The 21,894-nt window shown below is 43.2% G+C and overlaps 2 protein-coding genes across 2 annotated transcripts; one reads left to right on the top strand and one right to left on the bottom strand.

Moving 5' to 3' along the window:
- Positions 1 to 33: 33 nt before the first annotated feature.
- cfap44 (cilia and flagella associated protein 44) lies at positions 34 to 19,068 on the top strand. The gene is made up of 35 exons (XM_084383880.1): positions 34 to 351; positions 513 to 628; positions 2,044 to 2,197; positions 2,482 to 2,644; positions 3,800 to 3,902; positions 3,998 to 4,214; positions 4,482 to 4,596; positions 5,605 to 5,769; positions 6,563 to 6,718; positions 6,825 to 6,872; positions 7,164 to 7,263; positions 7,354 to 7,448; positions 7,523 to 7,732; positions 8,083 to 8,193; positions 8,280 to 8,432; positions 8,661 to 8,873; positions 9,048 to 9,190; positions 9,641 to 9,920; positions 10,621 to 10,676; positions 10,918 to 11,080; positions 11,915 to 12,045; positions 12,367 to 12,566; positions 12,640 to 12,784; positions 12,930 to 13,107; positions 13,312 to 13,553; positions 13,716 to 13,962; positions 14,102 to 14,305; positions 15,513 to 15,708; positions 15,803 to 15,910; positions 16,083 to 16,213; positions 16,343 to 16,450; positions 16,813 to 17,014; positions 17,295 to 17,455; positions 17,703 to 17,837; positions 18,667 to 19,068. Exons 2-35 carry the CDS (start codon positions 553 to 555, stop codon positions 18,949 to 18,951), a joined length of 5,394 nt encoding a protein of 1,797 aa, XP_084240006.1. The 5' UTR covers positions 34 to 351; positions 513 to 552; the 3' UTR covers positions 18,952 to 19,068.
- A 921-nt stretch (positions 19,069 to 19,989) lies between these two features.
- Positions 19,990 to 21,892, bottom strand: brcc3 (BRCA1/BRCA2-containing complex, subunit 3). The gene has a single exon (XM_084382689.1). It carries the CDS (start codon positions 21,589 to 21,591, stop codon positions 20,809 to 20,811), a length of 783 nt encoding a protein of 260 aa, XP_084238815.1. The 5' UTR covers positions 21,592 to 21,892; the 3' UTR covers positions 19,990 to 20,808.
- Between the last annotated feature and the right edge of the window lie 2 nt (positions 21,893 to 21,894).

Below are 21,894 nucleotides of genomic sequence, written 5' to 3' on the forward strand. Positions count from 1 at the left end.
ATAAGAGTTCAGAACCTAAAACTTCAAAAAAGAAGATAATTTCGGCCCGATTTGTTAATTTCTTATTTTATTCTGCTGAAGGATCATAAGAAGGCATAAGTTAATTGTGTTATTATAGTTATTGTATCATACATTTCTCCAATTTACGTGAAATGGACTGTCTTTTTTATGCCATGGTGAAGAACGACACCATGGCATAAAAGCCAAAAAGGCTTCAAAACCACATTAACCAGCAGGCTTTGCAGCGGAGAGACGTTCCCTGTTGCCTGGCAACGCCTCCAAACTGACACGGTCTAGGGGAGAAGGAAAATTGCAGAGCCATTTATTTTTTAAATACGAGCCAAAGTTAAGGTAAATACGCTTTAGTATTAGTTTGAAACGGAATAACTGAATATTTAATTGCTAATGCTTTAGTTTGCTTTGTTAGTACATTCACTGCCATTAAAGCTCAACGTCAGTTAGGTGAAGTTGTAAATACCTGAGAATAATACATCCCCATGTTTATTTTACAGATTTAAAACCTGAGCAGCAGATGATTTAGCTTACAGCGAAATGTCGGAGGAACTCACAGCCCCTGTTGGTGAAGAGGCTGAGAGCACACAGACAGCCTCACAGGAGAACACTGAAGGTAACACGACAGAGCACATGTAACACCACTTATAACGTTCTTCATTAATACTAACCCAGCTAGTTGAGGAAGTTGAAACAGAAACCAGAGAAGGCAAGTTGTGAAGAACTTGTGGTTGTGAATGCTGCCTGTTGAGAATCTGACGCCAAATACACATTGCTGACTGTGAAAACTTTGAATAATGTTAATATTAATTTTAGAAACCCATCAGAATATCACAGACATGTAAAACCACTGTTATTTAAAGGTCCACTTGAAAGAAAGTTAATTTTTGAGTTTCATTCCCAACTGGTCAAATACTGACACTTTGGGATGGCGGCCAACCCGACCTACAATCCCAAAGCGGAAGTGTTTGCAAAGTTGGGAATGAGACTCAGAAATCAGACAATGTACAAATTGGACCTTAAAAAAATTTGTGTCAAATGTGACTGACTTGAAATAAGGAGGTACGGCCTCCCCTCATTTTGTTGCAGACATTCACTGCCCACACCTGCAACAAGAAAGCAGATATGAAGTGCAGTTTTGTCTTATTTAGAGGATAAAATCAGCATTAACAATTTGCAGTTTAAGTCTTCTCAGTATTGTAGTCCTACCAGCATCAGAAGAGGCTGGTAGGACTAGTACTTTTAGCCGAGGCTCGCCTCACATTATCATGCTTCTCCCTCAAAAACAGTAACTGCTATCACTCAAATAATGAAATGGTAGAAACTGTGAGAGTCTTGCGAGCACTTTGTGAAATTATTGTGTGTGTATGGTCAAAAATGTGTCTTGTGGAGTAGTTCAGAAAAGTGGATGTGTTTGCCTGCCTCCAGATATTTTTCCTCTCAGTTTAATGTGACTTAATGCGGCAGTTGGTCGGTGTTCCTGTCATTTAAAAGCCCACCAAGCTTAAAGTTTTGTCCGATTGCCTCCAGAGAACCACTGTAGCATTCAGTGGTCGATTACTAATTGAGACGAACATTTTGGTGTTTGAATGGAGTGATTACGTTGAAAAATGTGCCTCCAGCATTCACAACCAATTAAAGCAGTTAAATTGAAGTAGTGAATGAAGTTTCAGTGTAAGCATTTAAAGACATGTCAGATGGATTACATCCACTGAAAGCAGATGAATTCTCAGTCAAATAAGAATTAAAAGCAATGAAACTGAGTTGACGTGTAGCAGTAAAAGCAGACATGAAAAAAGTTGAAATGTCAGTTGATGTGTTGGCAATGACACATTTAAACCAGCAGATCTGAAAATAAAAGATCTGAAATAAAAAAAAAAAATTGACATTTGTAACCTCACCCCTGATCTATCATACACAAGAATAAGAATAACGTTTTTTTACTGTCTTTTAGATGCAATATTAAAAAGTTTTAGAAACGCTCAATATTTGATGACTGAAAGCTGCGGTCAAATGTTTTCTCTCTCACAGGATATGACAGTGAAAACCCAGTGATGGAGCAGGAGGCTGAGGAGGAATCTGACAAGCAGCTCTGTTCAGAGAAGAACTACAAGTATGAGGAGCTTCACTCCAGACCGTTCATCACACCTGACTCTGAAATCCCAGAGAACCTCCTGCACCTCTCGTATCCTTCTTAAAAATGTGTTTTATGATCAGCATTTGGACTGACTATAATAATGACCTCCCCAGGAAACTGAATACATGATATAAGACATAATAATAACAATACAGTATTAATACAATATTATTATATAGTGTTGTTAGTAACATAAATAAACAGATGTATTGTTGTCAACAAGCAATTGTAATAATGATTATAAAAAGAGCTTTTGTAACATTTAAAAAAAATTAAATATATCTTGTGCCTCAGTGAGTCTGATCTTGACCCTTAACTCATCCTGCACTCAGTCACTCCTTTGGTTATGACAGTGGCCGCAGGGGGAACCTGCAGCTGCTGGATGACAGAACTCTGATCTTTATAGCAGGAAACCTGCTCATCCTGCTGGACGTTTTCACCAAGGAGCAGAGATACCTCCGCTCCTGCAGTGGAGGAGGAATCGGCTCCATCACGGTAAGATGTTTTTTTTTATTAATGACCATAGCATAGACATACACTACATTGCCGACCATGCTGTAGTGTATGCAGCTTTTTGGACTATTTTTCCTCACTGTTTTAGGCAGCTATCGGTTTAAACAGGAACTTCGCCAATTTTCAACCAGCTTTGTATCTAACTTTGGTAGTATATGCAAACAAACAATGTTAAACTTCTCTACATTTTGCCTGCACCCAGAGTCCCCCACTCCTTTGCCAGCAGGTCTCCAGATGACATGTTTGATGACGTGTTGTGTGTCGTGTCAGATTTTAGGGCAGTTGTTTCAACTACAGATTGTTATTCCACGTTTTGTATGCTTGCATCTACAGACACAAAGAGTATTATCACCCCTACCTCTCTCTCTTTTGGATCAAGAAATTCTGAAATGTTTTCAGACACATATTTTAGTGTAGTGTTTAACTGGAATATAGAAAGATCACGAACCAGAAGTGGTTATATTGTTTACATAAAAAGAAAACGGAGCCTGAAAAAACTCTAGTCAAACCTTGAAACGAGGCGTGCCGATCAAATATCTCACAGTACGTCACGCATCAGCAGTTCTTCTTAAGAACTTCTGTAAAGGCAGATTGACCTGAACAATATGCACTACCACAAAATGATATGTAACTATGACAGAAATGTGCACAGGCTTCACTGTGATAGATTGCTTATAGATGACTCAAACAAGTTGCAAGAGAATGATGATAGATTTTTATACCGTATGGAAATTAATGGAAATCAATTGCTTACTGTAACTATTGGAAAAAAACAGAGAATGCAAGCCTGCACTTGAAAGCAGAACTGTTTATATGATTTCAGATTCAGGAGCTGAAATATGAAAAATCACTGGTGTGACTCTTTTTTGTATCATCTTTTAGACCTTTATTATTTTTAGCTGGCAGTATAGAGATGAGAGGAGAGAAGGAGATTTTGCTTTATTGTATCCCTTGTACAGTGTACGTTTTATGCAATGTAATATTCAAGATTGAAGTAGAGAGTTCTATGTATGCTTTTTTTATTATAAATGAATATTTTCCACAATGATTTGGAGCAAAAATACATTAATGATATTGTTTAAATATTTTGACTTTATTTCCGTGTGTGTATGTGTGTGTGTGTGTGTGTGTGTGAAGGCACACCCTTGCAAGGAGTACTTTGCTGTAGCCGAAAAGGGAAACTACCCCGACATCGTAGTCTATGAATATCCCTCGTTACGGCCGTACCGCATCCTCAGAGGTAAATTTGACAAGGACGCATTGAGTTGAGCCCTTTTTTTCAAATGTGAAGTCTTTGTTTTACTGACGATCATGTTTTAACCTTCGTGTCTGTAGGCGGTACGGAGAAGGCGTATAGCTGTGTGGACTTTAACCATGATGGGAGGCTGCTGGCCAGCGTGGGGAGCACACCCGACTACATGCTGACGCTGTGGGATTGGAGGCAGGAGGAGGTGATACTGAGCTGCAAGGCCATTTCTCAGGACATCTACCGACTCAGCTTCTCCCCATACAACCCGGGTCTGCTCACATCATCAGGATCTGGACACATCAAGTAAAGGACACACTGAATCCTCCTAAAACCTCGCTGGCAGCAGTGACTTCCTGGAGTCTTGTCACTGTGGGATTGCCCGGCAACTAGTGGGGATTCCAGGAAATCACTGCTCCCAGCCAAGAGATAGTCTGTATGTAAAACCACAGTGGTCACAGAAATGGCTTCAGATATCAGAAGATGAATGAATACACTGATATTAAATACAATATGTTTACCTTTTCAAATATGGTGAAAAAGACCTTCTCTGCTTCTCCGCTTCTCTGTCAGGTTCTGGAAAATGGAAGGCACGTTCACAGGTATTAAACTGCAAGGTCTTATAGGACATTTTGGGAACACTACAGCGACTGATATTGAGGGCTACGTGGGACTTCCTGATGGAAAGGTCTGTGCCCTGCTATTCTTACACACTTAGACTATTTTTTTTGTACGCATATCAGGAAGGTCTAGAAATGTATCAGACAAGACTGAGTGTACAGCCACGGTAGTGGCTCTGTGAGGCCATACACTGGCACAACTGTGCTAACGTCTGCATGCTAATGTATTTGCAATGACAATGTTACCATGCTGATTTTTAGATGGTATCATGTGTACCATGTTCAGCATCTTTTGATGGGAATGTCATTACATTTGCAGGTACTTGGTCATAAACCAGAGTGCAAATTATATTACATTTTTACCCGATAACAGTGCTGCAAAGTCATGTGATCATCAAAGTTATCATGATTCATCCTGTGGAGGACGTGTGGCTTATTTGGCAGCAGAGCCTGTCAGTGAGAGAAATAACTATTATTGGCTGTTAAGCTGAGCGAATCAGTGCACTAGAAGGAAAATTTAGCGCTGTTTGTAGTAGTATCTGCATCTTTACCAGTACTATTTGCAACTTTTTACCATGTTCTTGATCAGAAGTGGCAAAATAAGCGAGAGTGGTGTAAAAAAAACCAAACACTGCTCTGGTTTCTATTTTAAAATGACAAATACAGACTACTGTGTCTGGGCCCTATTCCACTACCGTGGGTACAACATAGATTGGTAATTTACAGATCTAAAATGTTGCAGTAAATAATAATTTATATGCCTAAGCAATGGTGACGGCGTTAATGGCAACAATGACAAAAAAATTATAGACCGAAGTCAGATCTAGACCTGAAGGGTTGGAAAATAGTAGCATTGTGGTCAAATTATTTACTTTTTTATTTAATATATAAGTTTCACACTGTAGCTGTTCTGGAGCTTTCAGTTGCATTACATGATCAGCAGATGGAGATGTCCAGTTGCCAGAGATGTTCAAATTTTGTGAGCACTCATTGATAAAAAATATATGTAAGATATATATACTGGGAGGACTTTCAAGCTCAAAAATATTTTTTCACACTCCGTCTCCTCCTGTCAGGTGGTGTCTGGCTCAGCCTGGGGCAACTTGCTGCTGTGGGAGGCGAACGGCATCAAGGTGGAGATTTGCCGCAAGGAGGGACGGAACTGTCACGCTGGGATTGTCCAGCCTTTTACCCTAGAAGATGGACAGCTTATGACGATTGGCTCTGATGGAGTGGTCCGGGTAAGATGCTGCCAATAACATAACTTTGTGCCTGTCAAATTTAAAGGATTAAAGAATAAGTCTGGCATTATTGTGTACTTTTAGTGTTGTAAATCACATGAAAACACCAAAACCAACATTGTTAACTGTCTCACAGTACTCTCTTAGATATTTGTTGCGTCAATACTGAAAATTTCAAGACCTAAAGCAACCAGAGATTGAAGACAGCGGCAGGATTATTGTTTGTGTTTTTTTTTGTCTTTATTGTTGTCTGTGGTCCATAAATAACACCCAAATAATTTGACAGTTATTTGAACATTTAGAACACGAAGAATGTAAAATACAGCAGAAATACAAAGAAAAGACAAAAATTAGGTTAGTTTAAAAAAGTGATTACAAAGTGGGATATACTGTATATCGAATTAGACAATATTTCCTCACAGGCCTTGAAGATGTCTAGTTGAAACAGGGTTCTTCAGGGCAGCTGAATCAGGTGCTGCTTAGTTTGAGGACAGAACACTTCCAGGGGAAAAAAGGGACTGTAGCACATTTATTGAACAGATGCTTCAGCACTCTTTTTATCCCTTAGATATGTTACTTGCCATATCAACCTCTTTCTATGAGTAATGTATTTGATGTGATTGACAGGTTGCAATCTGAAGAGGTTGTGTCTAGAATATATAGATAGATTTTGACCCTGCTTGGTATCCTAATAACCCTAATTGAGCAGGAGTAATGATCTGGATGGATATTGTCTTTAATAAGTTTCAATACAATCAGTATGACTTTGTAACCGCTCCTCTGCCCACTGCAGGGCTGGGACTTTGAGAGCATTGACATTGCTGACAGTAGCAGCGACAGCAGCAGGTTTGAGATGGAGCCGCTGAATGAAATGGTGGTGGGACACAACGTGTGCCTCTCCTCTGTGGTGAAGAGCTCCGTGCCCGACTCCTACATTTGGTTTGCTCAGGTCAGAGGGCAAAAGTTCAAAGATTAGCCATTCAAACCATTTGTGATACATAATCTCACCTTGAACAAACCTTCCAACCTGATCTCTAAACTTTTTCTTCTTGTAGGATTCCAGCGGCGCCATCTGGAAACTGGACCTTTCATTCACTTACACGGTGAGTTTCCCCGACACCTTAGATTTTATTAAGCGAGTAAGTTATTCTCTGTTTACCTAAGTTTTAATGATGCAAAGTACTCCAGTTGTATCAACAGAAGTCAAGGTTTAGTCCTTATGATTAGACTGAACTGATTCTTCGACACAGACAGGCTGGCAGACATCCATAGGGGTTCCTTACACAATCGTGGATTTTCTCATAAAAAGCTATACTGCAAACCATATTGTATCACCACATGTTGTAATAAATGATGAGTGTGTAACAACATTGATGTGTGTCCTGTTTGTGCAGACTCCTGATCCGGAGTGCCTGTTTTCCTTCCACGCCGGGCCGATCCAGGGCCTGGACGTGTCGAGGAAATCCCACCTGATGGCCACCACCGCTGTCGACCGTGAGTCACACACATTTCCACGGCTGCACACATACTGCAAGCAAACACACTATAACAGACTATCTGTCTGTGTCTGCCCCTGCTCTCCAGGTTCAGTCAAAGTTTTTGACTACCTGGCAAAAAGAGAACTGACCACCAGTCGCTTCAATCAGGGTGGAACTGCTGTCCGCTGGGCTCCACCTTTGGTGAGTGTGAAAATGTATCATGCTACCACAGATGATGTATACTGACAGAAAACTGACCTGATGTTCGTCTTTAGGTCGACCAGAGTGGAGGTTTACTGGTGACAGGCTTTGAGGACGGTGTGGTCCGGTTACTGGAGCTGTACAACCCTCAGAGGCTGCATGTGGTCACCGGGCACAACCCCAAAGGAGATGCCAGGCTGCGCCTCAAACAGGCCTTCAAACCCCATAATGCCCCAGTCACTGCTGTTGCATATGAGCGAAATGGAGAGATCTTAGCCACGGGGGTAAGACCGTCTCTGGGAAAACTGTGATTTTGTCTATGAAAGCCAAAGGAAACAGCTGTTTGTCAAAATGCTTCTTTACTTTCATGAGACGCAGTGTTGTGACTGTTGCCTTTTCTTGCTATTGCCTTGCCCTCAATCTCATAACATCATTAAACACACATTGATTTCATTGGTTAAACTCTGTCATTTCTGACAAATATGCACTCAAAAAGCTTTTTTTTCCATCACACAGCACTTTGCAAGGAGTAATAAAAACAGGAAAAAAAACAGGATTTCACAACCTGCTTTTGATGATATCTAAATTCATTCATTTGACCTTTCTGACCTCTCACCATCATCTTCCTGCCCAGAGCTCAGACAGCACTGTGTTTTTCTTCACTGTCGGAGAAAAATACAACCCCATCGGCTTCGTCCAGGTTCCCGGGCCGGTGCAGGCACTGGAGTGGTCACCTCATTCCCATGTAAGTCTGGTCGCTGACCCACTTCCACTTAAATGTCTCTGACAAAACATTTTTGATTCAACTGATTCCTTCTATATTTTACCCAGAGTGAAAACCGGCTGCTCATCCTGTGTCAGAATGGTCACGTGGTCGAGGTGCAGAGTCCTGATCCAGAGGCCCAGAAGCCGGCCAAAACCTTCCAGCTGCCTGAAATGCCCGGCAGATATTTCAGGTTCAGGAGCATCAAATCTCAAATTAAGGTCTGAGCCTGGTCTGCCTTCGCTTTAGTTTGTCGGGTTTTAATAGCACACACACCTTTTAATGGCTTTGTTTGTAATTTGCATCATAATGGCTCCTGGTCTCCTCTCTACACTCGTCTGTGATTCAAATATTTGTCTCTCCTTCATTTCCTGGTGTTGGGAGGATTGCTGTATGATAACTAACTCCATTTCAGTTTCACACCATTTGTGTGTTTTTGTGTAATTCAGAGAGAGGAGGAAATCGCAAGACGTCGAGCTGTAAAGGAGAAGAAGAAGAAAAGGAAAGAAGAGAGGATGAAAGACTCAAAGCAGCTGGACGCAGAGGAAGAGGAAGAAGAGGAGGAGGAAGAGGAAGAGTTGCCCACTATCTACATCCCCAACCCTCCGAGTCCTCTCTACTGTGGCTTCTACTCCCAGCCTGGACAGTTCTGGCTCTCCATGGTACACACACACACAGAAACAACATTTTCAAATGATACCCAGCCCCAGAGTTTAGAAGAATAACTTAATGATGTTCCTCCTCACGGTGTCAAAAGGCATTCTGGGAGATACAGAACATGAGATGGTGAAGCTATATTAGGTAAGGTGTATTTCTTCATTGTCTCTCCCTTGCAGGGAGGCTTCGACTCAGGTTACTTGTATCACTGTAAGTTCTCTGAGGAGCAGGACCAGAACCCAAAACAAAGACAGGATGAGCCCTTTGACTTCCTGCCTATCCAGAACGCGGACGAGGACCCAATTTGCTCCATCACCTTCAGGTAAACTACCAAATTAGTTTTCTTTATATCAGCAATGGATCAAATGACTGAATTTTGCCTCTTTTTAGCCCATAGTTTTGGTTTCAACCCTGTTTTCAACAGTAGCAGGCAGCTATTTTCAGCATATAAGCTCTGATAACCCACCGTACACCACCAAACAGCAGGCAGACAGACAAAGATGGCCAATAGCTGGTGAAGAAAGTGGAACATTTAGCAGCTAAAAACCCAGTTATTTTTCATCTTAGTTGGTGTCGACCAGAGCAAACAGGAGAGGGAATTAACACGTTTTTTCTGCCACCTAGTGGCCACAAATCATTTAATGCAGCTTTAAAACTATAAAGAGTCATCACATGGAGACTGTTAACTTTTTAAGAGGTAAACTTTAGAATTGAAACTTTATCTGTGTAAACTTTACCTGTCCTGCTGTTCTGTTGTGTTGGCGTTTCGTAGCTCCAACAGACAGCTGCTGCTCTGTGGCATGCACTCAGGTTGCATCAGGGTTTACCCCCTGCAGCCTGGCGACCACAGCCTCACCTCTATGCAGGCCTACTGGGCTCTCAGCGTCCACGACAACCAATATGGGCACCTGTGGCACATTTGCTGTGGCCATGACGACCACTTTGTGCTGACGGCGGGAGATGACGGGAACATCTTCTCCTTCAGCCTGCTCCCTCCAGAGGAGCTACAGAAAGGCCTGCAGAGGAAAAGGGCCAAGGTTCCTTCACCCCGGGTCAGTCCACATGTTAACAACATTTTATTTTTCCTAGTGTTTGGTCAGTCCACTGGTTTATCATCGCACTCCTATAATACTGTAATACTGACTCATTGTGGACAGTTTAAAAGCTAATGATCAAAATCGATACAGCAGAACCTGATTACCTGTTTATTCCACACATTCTTCTTCCCTTTTCGAAACCTGGTTCCTTGCTTGGGGCAACCAATGAGCTCTTCCAATATGAACCAGTCGAGGCAGAGTGCAAGTGAAGTCTGATCAACGTGAAAAACATTTTTCAGCATATTTCTGCAATTATGTATTTCATTCAGGAACAAACAACAACACTACAGTTTGCACATTTTGTAAGCCAGTGGGTTTACAACTACTTCATTTGCCATAGACAGAGGAGCAGATGGTGATTGTTGTTTAAAAGCTTGTACTGACTGATTTCATGGACTATTTGTTGTTTTTTATGAATATTTTCCCGATTTTTAGGTTTTCATCCCGATTAAAACTGAATTTAAAAGGAATCTTACAGCTCATGCGGCCGTTTACAGGTCTCAGGCATATGAATGAGGTCTAAACTGTCACAATTGTCACATGTTTGTCATCACGACAGTTTGTGGACAGTATAGTGCAGGTTGTTCAAAGGGGTGGTTTTAGCTGAATGACGATGAAATAGAAATATCTTGTTTACATGTTGTTCTGATAACAGGTGGGTCTTGAGAATGAGGCGTTAGCCCAGGACATTGAGGACCCAGCAGCCTACAGGTGACTGTGAATAATTTGTTTAGGAATCATTTGGTCCTCCTCTTTGTCTCTGTCAGTCTATTCTTGTCCTCTGTTGTCTCTTTGTTTGCATTTATGAAAATGATTTGTACAGTAGAGAACAGTATTTTATTCTGTATTTTTTATTGGGATTTCTGACATTTAGCTACATTGTGTCACTGTAAGTCAAGAAAATCATCAAAGTTTTATGTAATCTAACTTTCTCACTCCTAACTCCCTCCAGTATAGAGACAGCTAAGCAGAAGCTGGAGAAGGACCGTCTGCGTCGGGAGGCCGAGCTGAAGATTGCGGCGAAGCAGAAGATGCTGGCTGAGCTCCAGAAGAAGTTCAAACAGCTGCTGAACAAGAACCAGAGTCTGCCGGAGCACGTTCGTCTGAAACCTCAGGTACAGACACACAAAGCTGGGCCACTCTCCGTCCTCCGGTATGAGTGTTAATGTATTTTTTTGCCATTGTAGCTGCTGTATCTAGTGAAGTTTAAGAATAAAACTAAAAAACCAGGAACTACTACCACTACAGATCTCACTGCCCACAGAACTAGCTCGGTCACCACAGGCTGACTGGTATCACAAATCCCATTATTGCTCTGTTCAGTTGGCACAAATATTATTATTTGGAAGCATGGCTTACTTATTTGAAGTGGAAGATCCTACCTTTTTTTGCAAGTGTGTGTCTGTCCCTGTAAACACAGTGACTGGGGACACGTTTAACTTAAGCTAAGGTTTAGGTAAACATACGCTCTTATGCACAGGTGGAGGTAACAAATGTCAGTCCTCAAAACTGCATTCATTTTCCATGTCCCAGTAGTTACAAACAGGTTGGCTGTGGAGGGATGTGTACTGCTGTACCTATTGCACAGGAGGAAAACAAAAATAAATATACTGTATATCACATATATGGCCATATATATGGACATGTTCAGCTAAAGCGTCATCAAACTGGTTAGCAGTGGTCATTTTGAGCAGAAGTGAACCCAAACAGAAGGGCTCAGCTTTCTCTTGTTGTTACTTGTTATAGTGCCCGCAGACTGCAACGCTCAGACTGCAGCTAACTCAGCTACTTGCATGGACCAGGTTTCTGTCCTTACTGTCAGACATACTATCAATAGGGAGATTAGGGATTAAGTCTCCAGGGAATGAATGTATGTCAATGCAATGTCTTCAGTTGTGTGTATGTGCGTGTGTGTGTGTGTGTGTGTGTACGTGTGTTTGTGTGTGTAGGAGCTGCAGCTGGACCATCGTTTCAGTGAGCAGGTAGAGAGGGTGAAGGCCCAGCGAGTGAGGGAGGTCAGGAAGCACATGGGCTGGGAGGAGGAGCGCTGCAACATAGCACTCAGCAAAATACAGGACTGGTACTGATGAAACACACACACACACACACACACACACACACACACACACACACAATAATTATGAGTTTATAGTGGAACAGAAAGGTTTTTGACATCAGACAGGTTGGGTATTTCCACGTGTTCTTGCATGGTTTTGTGTGGGTAATTATATACTTAAGTGGATATAAAAGAATGTTTATAAACCATCACCCCTTCTTTAAAGTCACTGAATATGTATATATGAGTTTAAATGCTCTACCTGACTGAAGTCTGGAGTTGGTAGAGGTTCAGAGATGAAGCAAGCCAGCCTCCAGAATGAAACACTCGCCTGCATTTTTTCAGGTTCAGGGACTCTCTGGAAGCTGTGGTCACTGTGGTCGCAATCAGGACCGACCACAGAGTCTCCACCTACCATCTGCCGGTGCTCACCGAGCTTTCAACCCAGCCTAGACATCAGAGCAGACCTGACAGAGATGCAGCTGCTGCACCAGAACGCAGAAGATCCAGAGCTGAACCTGCAAATGACAGCAGCAAATTAGAAGGTAGGAAAGTGTCTGTATGTTCGTTTCATCTGTCAAAGACATGTGTGACCTGTCACCTGTGTGTATACTCCAGAGGAGGAGGTGCTGCGCCAGCCGAAGGCTCGACCAGCAGGCATAAAGCTCGGATATCGGCAGGTTGAGAGGCTCCGAAAGGTTGCAGAGAAAGCTGAACAAGCTCGAGCCAAGATAGAGAAGAGGAAGCAGGAATGGGCCCAACTGTGAGAATAATCACCTCAGTCCACTGGGCTCAAATTAGATTTAAGTGGCATTCTCTGTTGTCTTTCATGCTCATCGTGTTTCCTGTGTTCTTCTGTAACTATTGTGATGCTGGTGTAAAACTGTGATGGATTGTTGGTGTCTCAGTTACGCAGACAAGCCAAGTGAGAACTGTGAGGATCCACAGGACGTGCAGGCCATACGTGAAGCCCAGGAGAACATCGGGGACTTGAAGCTGAAGTCTGCCAAAGACTTCATGGTGCCCAAACACCTGAGGATGAACACTGAGAGGAAGAGAGCACAGCTGATAGGCCTGGAGGAAAATGTACGTGCAAACACACAGAAACACACACATACGGATCTTAAAGGTCCCTTATTGTGCTCAGTCTCATGTTCATATTTTTATCTTAGGTGACAATTTGATAACGTCACCATATAAATAAAAATATATATAAACTACTTTGAAGATGAAAAGAACATTAGTTGCATGCATAGCAGATTCATTTAATAACTCCATCTACCCCTTCAGATCCGTGGGAAGCAGACGGAGATGAATGGACGGATCATGGCGCTGCGGGACTCCAAGGTTCGCCTGGTGTCTCAGTTGCGCGATCAGGCTCAGCAGGTTCAGAGGGTCCAACAGCGTCTTGCAGCCCATCTCCGCCGCCCTCCACCCGACCTGCCCAATATACTACCAGAGGAAACCCCAGAGAAGAGGCTGCGCTACAGCAAAGCCACCCTGGAGCGATACCAGGTTCTGAGGGAAAAGAGGTACAGGAACCTGGTTTTAGTTTGATACAAGACCAAGTCCAGACGCAGACTAAAGTTGGAGTTTAAGTGATCATGTGACTTAAACCCATCTTACACAGCTAAGCTAATGACAGAGCAAGAGCCCCAGATTGTTCTCAGTGTTTTTTTTTTATTCTCAAACAGCCTCCAGACCATGGAACAGGACGAGCAGGAGGGAGTTACAACTCTATTGGAGCAGCTGGAGAAAGAAATGGAAGGAGAGGAGGAGAGAGGAGAGGAAGGGACTCCCAGCCTGTCAGCTTCATCTGTAACCAGAGAAGAAGAAGAGACGGCTGTGGAGGAAGGAGCAGAGCTGAGCGACCTGGAGGAGGAGCTCCAGATGGAGGAGGAGATCAGACTGCTGCACGAGCAGGACTGTCTGCTGGAGCAGGTCTGTTATTTTGGTCATGAAATGATGAATCTTTGATCAGAACATTTTGAATGTGCAATAGTTAAAACATATCTCCTGGAATCTACTGGACATCTCAAAGTTATGATGTTTAATGTGTAGTGTTTTTTTAAATGATCAGATGGAGACCTCGGTGTGTGAGTTTGATGCAAAGCTCCGGCTGCTGCATCATGAGAAGCTGCGTCTGGACTGGCAGCTGAAGCAGGCCGACCTCTGTCAGCTGACACTCTACCAGGAGCTGGTGCTCCTCAAGGAGTTCGAGAGAAAGGAGGAGAGCCTGCAGGAGAAGCTCAACGAACAACTTAAGGAGGAGAGCAGCATAAAGGTGGGAGACAGATATCTACCTGTGATGTTTACAATAGGTTTCAAAAGGTTTCAGTTCAATTCTGTGCAGAATGAAGATCACCTTTTCGACATGATGTGAGAATTTTAGTGGCGGTAAGTAACTGAGTACATCTGATCAGATACTGTACTTAAATGCAAAGCTTTTAATTCCACTGCATTTGTCTGACAGCTGTAGTTGCTAGTTGCATTTCAGATTAAGATCATGCATAAAAACATGTGATGAGCTTTTACATTGATACATCAGTTTTTTAACAATCCCATATTATGTGATAATATATCAGTCTCTATACTTGTACTGTTGATAGTTTTAGAAGGATTTTGCATGCAGGACTTCCACTTAATTCAACATTTTGTGTTGTTTACTGACTATATAACATCATTTTTTCATTAAAATCTGTTTCTATTAGCGAAAGAGTTTTCAAGTGACACACACTGACGTCTTGTCAGCCAAAATAAACAAAAGAAGGGCAGCCTTCCAGACCAACCCACCAGGGGCCGTCGGACTGGGGACTAACCCTCTACCCTAACCGAATATAAGGGAACTAAACCTAAACCAAACAGAAACAAAGCCATGAAAATAGGATTACCGAACCCATCAGAGGAACACAAAGGATTCTTGTCTTCAGAATCAATTCAGAATGATCCCTGATTCCTGTTTTTCCAGCCTATAAGCTCCTCCCCTGTTCCTAGTGTTTTTCCATTCATTACCCTCGCCTGTGTTTCTCCACCTCACTCTACCTGCAGCTCATCCCCTCGTTAGTTTAGTTTGTATTTAAGTCCAATCTTTAGTTCAGTCTTTGTCAAGTTATTTGTTGTGTGTGTTTGTAATTGACATTTTAATCAATTCAGGTGTCAGCCCCGGCTGCGTATCAGCTCACGTTCCCATCACACAATACATCTGTAAATGCTAGCCGATGCATATAAATATTGCTATTTCTTTAGGCTATATCACGATACTGAAAATCTGTGTGCTGGGCTCTGAATGCTGCCAGAACACAGGTGACCTACACTTAATATTGTGCCTGAAAACATCCCGTATATAGAGACAGACAGGGCAACTGAAGCTGCTGCTGTGTAGGCACGATAACAATGTGTGTGTTATGTTAATGCAGGTGATTTCCTTCCTCGGATGGCTGTTAATAGATCCTCATGTACTATGTTCAATGCTCCCCTCTCTCTCCTGACAGAGTAAGCTGGAGGAGTGTAATGAAGGGCTGGAGCTGACGCAGGGAGAGATAGCCAAGCTGGAGGAGAGAAAGAAGGCCGTGACTGCTGCCTTCCAGGCTTTGCTGGGTGAGGAGAACAAGTTTGAAGAGGATCTGACCAAAGTCTTCAAGAAGAAGATCAAACGTGTGAAGAAGAAGGAGCAAACGGCAAATACAGGTGAGGTGAAGGAACATAACTGTACAATGTGCAATGCTGTCTGTGTGTGTCAGTTTGTCCCTCTGTCCTTCATGATCCAAATGTGTGTTTGCAGAAAAAGAGGAGGACAGTGATGAAGACGATGACTGGGATGTTGGTGACTATCATGACAGCGATACAGATGAGGAAGAAGCTGCTCTGGACGACAGTGTTTGCCCTCAAGGTCAGTATCGTGGGAGAGAAAGTATTCAGATCTTTCACTTTTCACAGTGAAGTGGAAACTCGATAGATGTGCCCCCGCCTGTAGCTACTGTGTTTATTGTGTCACATTATATTACTATTATATTCGCTCAACTGTAAGTATGAACGTGTGTGTGTGTGTGTGTGTGTCTCAGGTTGTGATCCCGACCTGTTTAAGGAAACACTGCAGCTGCGTGAGCGTCGGCTGGACCTGGAGGACCTGCTGGCAGAGAAGAAGAAGAGTGCTGAAGCTCTGAAGACGGAGTGCGACACCCTCGTCAAGAAGGTTGTACTCGGCTCTTCGTCTTTCTGGCTGCCCCTTTTTTAACACTCACGTTTATGTGACCATGTGCTCGTTTTGTCTCACATCCTGATGTTTGTGTGTGGGGTTTTTTTTTTTTTCTCGGCTCTGCAGGAGAAATCTTTGAAGAGCAGGTGGAAGGAAGCCGAGGACGACATGGACAGAGACAAACAGCAAAAAATGAATGAACTGGACGTGGTGGTTCCTCTCAGACTGAACCAGGTAAATCAAATATTTTGATGATTGAGGATAATTCTTGATGTCATTAGGAACGTTTAAAAGCTCTTTTGTAGTGCTGTGCATTTGTTCCCGCTGACTACCTTTCTGCTGTTATATTTCACTGGAGGTGTTCCAAGCTGTTTCAGGTGTTCCAAGAACAAAGAAAGCATAGACAGGTGAAAAAGAGCCAACCCTATCTTTATTTTTGAGCAGATCTCAAGAAAAAACAAGCCCAGATTAGCCAGAAACCAGAGCAGAGGAATGGTATCCTGTAATTGGTGCCAGTCTAATTCCCTCATTTTATAATCTCATGCAATTACTCTCTGTCCCTTTCTGCTCCTTCCACATCTCCACTTGTCTGCCAGATTGAGTTTGTCAGTAATGGCTCGGTGCCATCTGACCTGAGCCCAGCGTTGTTGCTGGACAAGACGGAACTGAGCCGGCTACAGGAGCGCACCGAGCAGTTGAGCCTGGAGAAGAGCGACCAGAGAGATCTGTACTGTCAGGCCCGCCAGCAGCACGTCAGGCTCCTTCATGACCGCAAGGACATGGACGCCAAGATCCAGGGTAAGCTCTGTACAAGCCAACATCCTAGAAGAGCTCGAGCTCAGCACCAGCTTAACCTGAAACCTCTAAACATGTGTGAGATACAATGTGTGAAAGTCAGATGTTTCATGAGATACAACAGATAAAAAAACAAATCCAGATTTTCGTTAGAGAAAGTCTTTCTACCAAAAGGTTGCAAAGCAAACTTCTATTGGTTGTGGGATCATTGACAGTGCCAATATGTGACATTCTTAGATATTGATCTGTGTGTTGGTGTGTGTCTGTATGTGTGCTGCTGTAGTGCTGGAGAAGCAGTGCGACCAGCAGATGATGATGAAGTTTGGGAGGCTGGTGGATCTGGAGGCTCTGATGACGCTGTCGGGGAGCAGGACGCTGGAGGAGCTCAAGCAGGAGAAACTCCTCACCGAAGCTGCATACGCCAAGGAAATCAAACAGTGGGATGTATGCTGACCCTGTGTGTGTGTGTGACTGTGTGTGTGTGTGTGTGTGTTTCTGTGTGTTTCTGTGTGTGTGAGTGTGCGCACACTTTGGCGAGTGTGAGTCATCTGTACATCTGCCTTGTTTTGCTCTGATCGTTTTAAGACTCTTTTTTTTAACAACTCAGATTTTGGAATAAGTTTAAGTTTGTTGATGTTTTTTCTGAATGTGTGTGTGTGTGTGTGTGTGTCTGCTTGTGTGTGACATTCAGGCAAAGGTAGACGAGGCGCGTCAGGCTCTGATGGAGGTGACCAGGTGTAACACAGAGTGCCTCCTCAGCATGACGAGGCTCCTCGACCAAAAGAGAGAACTGGAGAATAAGCTCAACGCGAGGCAAAAGAAAAAGGTTTTTTCTCTTAATTTTATACAAAACATTAATCAAAGCTTGGATCCACAATGTTATTAAGACATGATGTCATTTATATAATATAACGCTGGTTATATCAGCTTTTTAAGGTCTGATTCATATAAGCAGCCAGTCACAGCCTCTGTTAAAACAGAATTTCAGGTACCTCCTGAAGCTGCAGGGGGCGACAGGTGATTTTTTTTTTTAACATGAGGGGGTAGAAGAACAAGCTACTGTAACAGATGACACAGTGCTCTGATATATCACCTAATTAAGTGGTTATTGCTAACATCCATTATCCATTTTCCTCACCAGCTAATGGCTAACTTCATCCGTCTGTAGAGAGATTTAGCAGCTTGTGAGCCTGCTTCAGTAGACGTCTCTACAACACAGTACATAGACGTCTTTGACGTAAAGTCAGCACTGTTGTTTCTTCAAACTCTGTGAACAATGTTATTCATTTTTTAGAATTTCTGGTCATATCCTACGTATTGCCCCTTTAACACTCAAATACTCACATTGCCAATAAGTAAAGAGGATTAAAACAAAACATGAATAACACAAATGTTAGAAATGCTGCTGGTCACAGGTGTACCGAACAAGGAAGGTGCATACTGAACCGAGAATACATGTACGGTTACACCTCTACTGATGAGGTGTATGAACGTGTGTGTGTTGCTTGTGATTGTCAGTCTGTCTGTCCTCCTGTTCTTAGACTTAGACTTTATTATTTACGGGGGTGAATTTTTTTTCACAGCACCGTACCCATCGTACATGCAACAGACTGTTCACTGCATGCCTTCACAGCTGTCTGTTTGTGTGTATCCAGGGCCAACAGTTCCAGGATTACAGGAGACGTGTGGACCAGGAGGCGATTCAGAGGCTTCAGGAGCTGGTGAAAACACAATCGCAGGAGGCCGAGGACTTCAGGAGAGAGATCTACCACCTCTCCCTTAAAGGGGTCCACGTCCTGCCCCCCGACCAGGCCCCGAAGCACAGGCTCGCCCCGTTGCTCACCTCGGCACACCGCACCCACACGGGCAGACAAGGACCAGGTCGTCCTTCCCAGCAGCTTAAAGCACAACAGTCACCCAGCAAACAAGGAGCTAATTAACTGAAGACACACCAGAAAAACACATACAGTTTGTGAGAGAACTCTGCTCAGTGACAGCACTTCCTTGTGAATTATTGTTATATTCATTATTAAATTAAATTGATTGAATTTACTTCAGTTTTTTGACTACTGTTTATTCATTCAAGGTCTCAAATGACAGGGTATTTGTTTTAACTGAAAGCTTTCTACTGGTCTTTACAATGTGAGCATTTGATATTTTTGACCCCTATGACCTTTCTTTTCACGTCACCCTCAAGTAATTAATAACTTTTTAAAATCAATCTTGAAAAGAAACAGGCAACAAATAAAGGGATACTAAAAGTAGAGTGTTGTGATCAATTCTTGGTGTCGGCTCTCTGTAGACCGAGGATCCTAAATACTATAACTTCACCATCTTAGAATTTTAACAGTCCATCTGGTGGATAAAGTTGAACTGTTTCATAAAGACTTGAAACACTGTAGAATGCTCCCTTTTAATTTATTAAGCAAGGACACAATGTTTCCAGCCCAGGTTTTGAGTAGTTAACTCTACAAAAAATGACAGCAACAAAAAAGCAATCTAACATGTTGAATCACTAAAGAAAATATGAATGCAGTTGATCGAATATACTATAATGTTCCCACTGTGAACATTATACAACCGGCCTGCTATGAGAGACTGAAACGAGAGATTCAACAGCCGTATGATGTTAGGGTCAGCCCTCACACAGGATCAAACCCAGTTTCTGAAGATTTACTTCTCAATGTCATGTCTCAGTAAACCTGCTCTCTTAACCAGGACCAATGTCCCTCCTGTGGTAAAGGCTGCGTCAGAGGCCAGAGGTGGACTAAAGGACACGTAAATAGACATTTTTCAATCTTGTGTATTTCTGCCAAAGTTTGATTTCTGACTAGTTTTGATTATTGAAATTTAGCATCAATCAATTTTAGTAACATTCTCTGAAACAAACGAGTCAGAACGTGATCTACATTCTCTAAGACCACCCTTAAATGTGCAAAGGCAACACTCCAAACAATTAATAATAACCTTTTATTAAATATTTTTTACATTTTTATTGTATTGTACATTTTCCAAACCTTGTCTTTGACCCACAACAGTTAAACAGGTTGAACCATAGTCAATCAGTGGCGTTAAATGTTACATTACGTGTTAAACAGCAGGCGCCCACACATTCTTTACATTCAATAACCCCAATATACAGTAGTATAAGTCCAAAGGCACATTCTCTTTGTCACTCACACCTCAGCTGGCTCTGATTCAGAGTGATTATAACAGGAGGGAGGCTCTTCATTGATCCAGCTGTAGTTTTTGCTTGTTTCAGCCCATTTTCCATAAACTGCTTCAAACACATCAGCTTTCCTGCTAGATCACCACTCATTTCCATCATGGGTGGCTGCAACAGTCTTCCATCACATCATGCAAAACCACCAGTGATAGTATTTTGTTTTAGTATTTCAGTCCAACATTTAAGAGACCAAATGATTGTCTAATACAGTTAATAATGGGCCAACTATGTGTTAATGACAGCTATATGTTAGTTTGCAGCTGGAGAGAACTTTTCCTAAAAATAACACATTTAGAAAAAATATTATTTAACAGGAAATGTCACATGGTCACATTTAATGCCAGCTTTGTTATTACACACAGTTCTTGATCCTCCATATTATGAACAAGAAAGGTACAGAAAAATGTTGAGGGTCGATACCAAGAACTTCCTGGAAGCTGAGAGAAAAGTAAAGAAGCTGAAACAAGCAAAACAAAAGGTCCCTTCAGCCTTTTCAACAGAAAAAAAGCTGGTCTCCGAACTGTCCTCCTCCACCCTCCGTGTCCTCCTCCACCCTCCGTGTCCCCCCGGCTCACAGAGCAGCCAGCTCCTGCTGCAGCCTCTCCTTCTCCCGCTGCAGCTCCACGACGCTCTGCTTGTTCTGCTCCAGCCGGTCCTCCAGCCACTGCAGCAGCGGCCCGCTCACCGCCGACATCTGGCTGCACAGGTTCTTGGTGAACACCGAGCCGTTGTGGATCTTGGTGACGGGGTCCAGGTGCGCCAGGCTGTGGATCTTGCGGTAGGTGTCCTGCTCCTCCTGGCACAGGATCCGCGGCAGCTCCACGGCAGACTCCAGGCACACCTTACCGATGGCTTCGCGGGGCACAACGTGGATGGGGATCTCCACCCGCTCGTACTCGGAGCCCTTCTGCGCCTGCACGGACTGAAAACAGGTGTACAGCACCCGGCCCGTCTTCGTGTTCTTGTCCTCGATGAAGCAGGAGAAAATGAGGCCCACGAAGCACTGGTCCAGCATCTGGTACATGGCCTGGGTCCTCACGTCGACGTGAGAGGGCCACACGGTGATGTGCGGGTGGGAGTGGTACCAGCCGACCACCCGCATGGGTCTGCCGGTGATGTCGGCCAGCCTCTCCGCCTCCGTGGAGGCCGCCGACAGCTGCTCCGGGGAGATCTCCACCCGGTCCTTCCTCTTGTCCGAGCGGCGGAGGATGATGACGGAGTGGATGTGGACGATTCGGGTTGTTTCCACCTCTCCGATACACAAACCCATCACCTCCTCTTTCTCTGTGCTCAACGCGTGATTCATACACACCAGGAAGGCGTCTGACTCCAGGTGCACCGCGCTCACGGCCATATTTTCGGTGAAATCAGGTTTTCTGTTCGGTGAGAGGACGAAAACATAAACAGAAGCAGGAGCGGCGCTACACTTCCGTGTTCCGACGTACGTCGCCAACACATTCCGTGTTGGTGGTGGGACTCTGAACAAAGGTTCCGCTTTTTTTCCCGGGTGTTGTAAAAAAAACTTATACTCATATTTTCAATCAATGTGACCGGATGTTTGTCTGTCTACACTTCCATGTCATGTGCATTTATCACCATTATTCAATCAATCAAGATAAATGCATCATACAAGGACAAAAAAGGACTCCACTAATGA

Source organism: Pagrus pagrus, assembly GCF_965226575.1.
Source record: "Pagrus pagrus genome assembly, chromosome: 19".
NCBI classification, from domain to species: Eukaryota; Metazoa; Chordata; class Actinopteri; order Spariformes; family Sparidae; genus Pagrus; species Pagrus pagrus.

Coding starts and splice junctions, on each gene's coding strand:
- cfap44 (XM_084383880.1), top strand. CDS start 553: ATGTCGGAGGAACTCACAGCCCCTGTTGGTGAAGAGGCTGAGAGCACA. Junction 8,433..8,660: donor GCATCAAATCTCAAATTAAG/GTCTGAGCCTGG, acceptor TGTGTAATTCAG/AGAGAGGAGGAAATCGCAAG. Junction 9,921..10,620: donor CCAAGGTTCCTTCACCCCGG/GTCAGTCCACAT, acceptor TTCTGATAACAG/GTGGGTCTTGAGAATGAGGC.
- brcc3 (XM_084382689.1), bottom strand. CDS start 21,591: ATGGCCGTGAGCGCGGTGCACCTGGAGTCAGACGCCTTCCTGGTGTGT.